Source organism: Triticum urartu, chromosome 2A, assembly GCF_056163025.1.
Source record: "Triticum urartu cultivar PI428250 chromosome 2A, HENAU_Tu73, whole genome shotgun sequence".
Classification (NCBI taxonomy): domain Eukaryota; kingdom Viridiplantae; phylum Streptophyta; class Magnoliopsida; order Poales; family Poaceae; genus Triticum; species Triticum urartu.
This window is the reverse complement of record NC_141874.1, coordinates 307,621,970-307,627,969: the sequence shown is the minus strand read 5'-3', so window position 1 is coordinate 307,627,969 and position 6,000 is coordinate 307,621,970. Positions and strand designations below refer to the sequence as shown.

General features: G+C 47.7%; 1 protein-coding gene across 1 annotated transcript in view; it reads right to left on the bottom strand.

The window, feature by feature from the left end:
• Positions 1-1,865: 1,865 nt before the first annotated feature.
• LOC147984924 (uncharacterized) overlaps positions 1,866-6,000 on the bottom strand; it is a 31,086-nt gene continuing 26,951 nt past the window's right edge. Inside the window, exon 2 of the mRNA XM_087541320.1 lies at positions 1,866-2,184. Within this exon, the coding sequence (XP_087397446.1) occupies positions 1,866-2,184 (319 nt within the window). The remainder of the gene's footprint in view (positions 2,185-6,000) is intronic.

The window sequence follows — 6,000 nt, the reverse complement described above, 5'->3', positions numbered from 1 at the left end:
ATCTTCACCTGCAACTAGTAACGCTATAAGAGGGGCTGAGCAAAGCGGTAACATAGCCAATCAACGGTTTGCTAGGACATGGTGGGTTAGAGGTTTGACATGGCAATTTGGGAGGCTTGAAAGCAAGTGGTAGGCATCGTAGCATTGGCATAGCAAAAGAGCGAGCATCTAGCAAAGCAAAGATAGTAGTGATTTCGAGGGTATGATCATCTTGCTTGCAAAGTGGTCAGAGTTGACTGGATCCTCGAAAGCAAACTCAACGGGCTCCTCGTTAGCGAACTCGTCTCCCGGCTCTACCCAAACAAGACAAACAAGCAACAAGGACACAATCAACCACGTGTAAGGATCAAACAATATGATGCAAAGATGATATGCTATGCGGGATGCGATGCGGGATGCATATGCATGATTTGACAGGGGATGCATGAACCTGGCCTCAACTTGGGAATCCAATTGTGCCACTGGAAAGATGAGATGAAATCGCTTGAAAACGATATAAATAACGTGGGAATCGGAGTTACGGTTTGGAAATGGCAAGCAAATCAAATACGACACCGGTCTGCGATTTACAGCAAGTAGCCATCTAAATGCAAAGAGATGAACAAGCTACAACACCCAAACATGGCATCAAAATACATGGCAGGGATGCATTCAAGATGCTTAACAAAAGTCTAGCACTGAGCTACGGCCAATTCATCCATTAACAGGTTCAAACAAGCATGGCAAAAATGCATATGGTAAACAGATCTCAGACTTTGTGAAATTAACACTTGTCTGGAATTTCAGATCAGATAGCACTCTTCGGAGCATCAAAACTACATGCCACAGGACATGAGCATGGCAAAGTAAAGCATGGCATGGAGCTACTCAAAGAGATTAACAAAAGTCCCTTAGTGACCTTGAGCCAAAATGGATCAGAAAATACAATTGCAAGCATGTGAACATGGCAAAAACATAATCAGTTCTCAGACTTGGTGAAAACTGGAGCATGCTGAAAACAGATATCAAGTAGGCATGTTTACGTGCTCGATGCACTCACTACGGAGCAAGTCATGCCAAACTAAGCATACACCCATCAAGAATACACAAAATACAAGCTAGACATGGCAAGAACAATAACATAGCATGCACAGATCAACTACAACATCATCGGCAAAATCGCTAACAAGTAGACAATCTGCCCAGATTCACGAAGTAGCAAAAGTAGAGATTGATTGACTCAATCTAGGGTGCTCCATAATTGCAAACAAAGACATGGATGGATAGAGCACTACAAGATTAACAAAACACCCTTACTGATCATCCTCAAAAGAGGCACGGATCACTAGGAAACAACATGAACATAAGGCCATATGAGATAAACAGATCAAGACTTAGTGGAAATGCTAAGTCCTTGAAATCAGCATTACCAAGTGCCTCACTTTGCAAGCTTGTGCTAGTCACCACACACATCACAAAAATACATAGGTTGCACCTCTGGAAAGATGGCAAAACCCTTAAGAAAACATATGTAGAGCTCATGGGCATATCGTGCACACAATAATCATGGCAAAAATGACAAATATCTAAATAGAGCAGCAGATCTGGCAATTATCTCAAGTAGCACTCTTCTAACAGCATTCCAGGCATCAAGATGAACTCAAATGAAAATAATGCAGTGGAATGGAATGATGTAATCTCTGAGATGAACATTTTGATATGCTATATGCCAAAAACGGAGCTACGGGTGCGGAGTTATAGCATGATGAACATGAGCACATGAACTAGGGTTTCGGGCAAAAAGTCAACCCGATCCGGATCTAGATCCAGCCGGCACAGATCCCGAGGATCGTCGGAGTTCCTGTTCGCCGGAGTGGACAAGCTCTCTAGAGACGTAGGAGGCCGCCGGAGGAGGGGGAGACGGCCGGGCGGCGGTGGTGATGGCGGTGGCCGGCGATGGCGATGGCGGTGCAGGCCGGGCGGCGAGGCGCGACCGGGGGCGGCGGCTCGGCTTGCCGGCGGAGCGGACTAGGAGGCGGCGCGGCGGCCGGCGTTGCGGTCCACGGCGGCGCGGCGGCGCTGGCCGGCGAGGGGAGCGGCGCGGACGAGGAGAAGGGCGGCGGTGGTGATGGGCTCGCGGGGGCCCGACTTGGGCCTCCCGGGCCGGAGCGGTGGGGGGCGGTGCAGGGGGCCACGTGGCAGCTCCTGAGTGGTGGCGGTGATGTGTCCGGTGGCCGGCGGACGTGTCCGGCCGCGCGGAGAGGAGCGGGGCTAGGGTTAGGGGTGGAATGACCCGAAAATTTCAGGGGAGATGCTATTTTATAGGTAGAGGGAGCTAGGAGAGACCAAATGAGGTGCGTTTTTCGGCCACGCGATCGTGATCGAATGCTCTATATGATGGAGAGGGTTTAGGTGGATTTTGGGCCAACTTGGAGGGGTGTTGGGCTGCAACACACACGAGGCCTTTTCGGTCCCTCGGTTAACCATTGGAGTATCAAACGAAGTCCAAATGGTACGAAACTTGACAGGCGGTCTACCGGTAGTAAACCAAGTCCGCTTGGCAAGTCTCGGTCCAATCCGGAAATGTTTTATACCCACACATGAAAGAAAGGTAGAAATGACCACCGGAGGAGAACGAAGCGCCGGAATGCAAAACGGACAACGGGGAAACTGCTCGAATGCATGAGATGAACACGTATGCAAATGCAATGCACATGATGATATGGTATGAGATGCATGACAACGATAACAACACACGGAGACAAAAACCCGAACCCGAGAAAATAAAATAACTTAACGCCGGCAATGGCAAGAGTTGGAGTACAAATTGGGAAAGTTACATCCGGGGTGTTACACTCATCGCGGTGTTCGACATAAGGATTGCCATCAATGCAGGAAGCAGTAACGGCAGACGCTGGCGCATGTTGGCGGCGGCAGATTTGTACCCCTACACGTTTGAAGACGCCGTGCACCATCTAGGCCGCATCTTCGCGGTGACAAGCCAGGGGACTTGTTTCTTCTGGTTGACATCCTACGGTACGGGAGATTACAAACAGAATGCACAAACCATCATTTGCATCCCTAACGGTACTCCATTATTTTTGCATGGACCAGTCATCCCCCAATCAAAATAAGATCGCCGATCCTGGATGTGCATTTGCATCCGCGATTTGGTCTAACCTAGAACCTTGTAGCTGACTTTGGCATATTGGGATGAACTATCTTAGCAGTCGTTACCCATGGTACCACTGATGTGCAACATGGTCACATAATCTACCACGATCGGACCGTCACCATCTACCCAGGTATTCCATTTTTTTAACCCTCTCGCCTTCTCTTTCATTGTTGTACTAGTTGTATACTTTGTAGTACTAGTAGGAGTACTTTTTACCTTGGAGGACGCGTATAGCTAGCTAGGCCCTTGAAGACTTGAACCCACTAGCTGCCACTATTTTTGTTTTTCCATGTCTTACTATCTCATCCATGTAGCCAAGAGTGGCTATATATAATAAGCTGGTTATTTTACTTCCTCTATACCGGAGTAGTACTATTTTCTGCACAGTATTACTGACCACCACATTTGAGCACAACATTATTATGCATGGACCTTGACTATGTACGTCACCATGTGTCCAGATCTGGGATGCCGCGTGTACCAGATGAACGGCGCCGAGTTCGACCCCCGTGATGCTACGTGGGTGCCGAGGAACACTCTTGGAGAGTACTCGCTTTTCATCGGGGACAACTACCCCATTGTGAAGCAGATGCCACCTTCCGTGCACGACACGGAAGGCCTGCCGTTCATGAAGCATGGTTGTGTCTTCAGTGCGCACCGCCGGATGAACGACATACTGGGACACGTTATCCCTGATTTATGCCGCCTCAGCTTGGATGAGTCTCCATCGTGTGGAACTGGACTAGAAAGCTGCGACAATGATTCCCGTTGCCCACCGCTATGGATCGTGCCATCCATGAAGAACACCTGGGACTGGAACCTGGAGGAGGACATGTAGCCCATCTATAACGTGTAAGTGGAGTACGGTAATTGTGAACGGTAGCGCTGTGAATATATGTAGACTAGTCGTGCACAAATTTATCACATGAGTTGGAGATGAACTTGTGTGGCATACTTGCATTTGTCCTTTAGAATTTATTACTAGTAAATGTGTTATGTCTACGTGCAACTTGTGTGGTTGTTGCACGGGCTCCAACATGCTCTTTGAGAAAAAAAAAGGTGGCACAACTTTGGATATACGTACGTGGCGGCATCATACAGTAGCATCTTTCGCTATAGTTGTACTAGTACACTCCTACTAGGACGACAACTCCTATAAAACCTTGCGCTTGGCTCTTTGCCTCTTCAGGAGGTTCAACAGTTCGTACTCGTGTGAACCTTACACTTGGCTCTTCGCCTCTTTGGAAGGTCCAACAATGATGATACTACAGTACAATATGCTTCTGGCAATCCGACACCGATTGAACTGCTGCACGTCCACCGCAAGGGCGAGGGCGGGGGAGAGGGAGAGGGCACTGTAGTCAAAACCCTCTCCTCGTCCTGCGAACCACCGCGCGTGTGGGCGAGGGAGAGGCGTAGTAAGCAAGCTTCTCCTCATTCGGCGAGTTGACGGGACACATCAAAGCAGTACTAGTACTAGTAGTAGTAGTAGTCGATATTGTGTCCTTTCCAATTAATATGGCTTAATTTGAAACAAGAAAAATACACTGGCGGTCAACGTATGTAACAGTACGCTCTTTACGGTCACTATATATAGTTTTGCGGCGATTATGAGATCACTAGCTCATCGTAGAGCACCGTATTGCACCCTACTGACCGGCCACATAGTCGACGTGGCACTTTGTTGACTGGTTAAATTGTCACCTGGTTTCTGGGTCCCACCTGTCAGTTGGCAGAGCAAAGAAATCAGTTAAACAAAACTTTATGCAGGCGCGACACGAGTCCAACCCTTGCGTGCGAACCGCCCTGGCTGTGTATGTGGGTGCATGCACGTGTCCTCCCTCGGTCTTCCAACAAAGAGTGTACTACATGATGTACATCTACACTTCCAATGCATTTAGCATTTAATCTACTAAATTGATATTGATTGACTAAAGCACCAACTTGTGCTGTAGGTATAGGCTACATGTCTATCCTTAATTACAGCATGCAACGGCCTTCATTTAATCTTCTTATCTCAATGGTCGCATGCACACATAAGTCTGCTACTTTTGGGCGTTAATTATGCCCTGGTCAATGTGTAAATCTCTAAATGTACAGTCTTTCATGGAAGTAGGGAGTAGGTTGAGCACTTGAGCGTGAGAGTGTGTGTTGCGTCATGTGTTGTGTGCCGCATGGGTGCGTGAGTGTTGCGTCCGTCCATGTGTACATGTGAGTGTTGCATGTTGCATGCATGGGGCTTACTCCCTCCCATTGACATGTTAATATTTCAAGCTTATGGTGATACTCCCTCTGTTCCCAAATATAGTACAAAGTTGAGTCATCTATTTTGGAACGGAGGGAGTAGTACGGAGTAAAAGCCTCCCTCTGTTCTCAAATATGGAGTATTTGTCTTTCTACAGATTTCAACAAGTGACTAGGTACGGAGAAAATGAGTCAAGTGAGCATAGAGGCATAGGGATACTGTAGAAAGGAAGTCCTCGCTATCCATTTATTCCCCATCTCGGTCAGAGAGAACTATTCAACTAGTCTTCGCAGTGAAGTGACAATACACGCTGCAGCAGATGGGACACGTAATTAATAAGCTGAACCAGCGTGTTGGTGTTACTAAATCAGCCTTACCCAGTACTGCCATCATGTTTGCCAGTAGAGCACGCTTCCGCAAATACGCCTACGCACCTCTGTCCTCCATTAACTGACATATGGGCCCTATTGTGGTAGACCCACATGTCATCGATGTAACTATTTACACTCCGAAGGACGGTATATCCTGGTAGTAGTACTAGTAGAATTGAGATTGAATGCACTTTCTTCCCCGTCTTCCACTCTTCTTCCTCCTCTCTTCC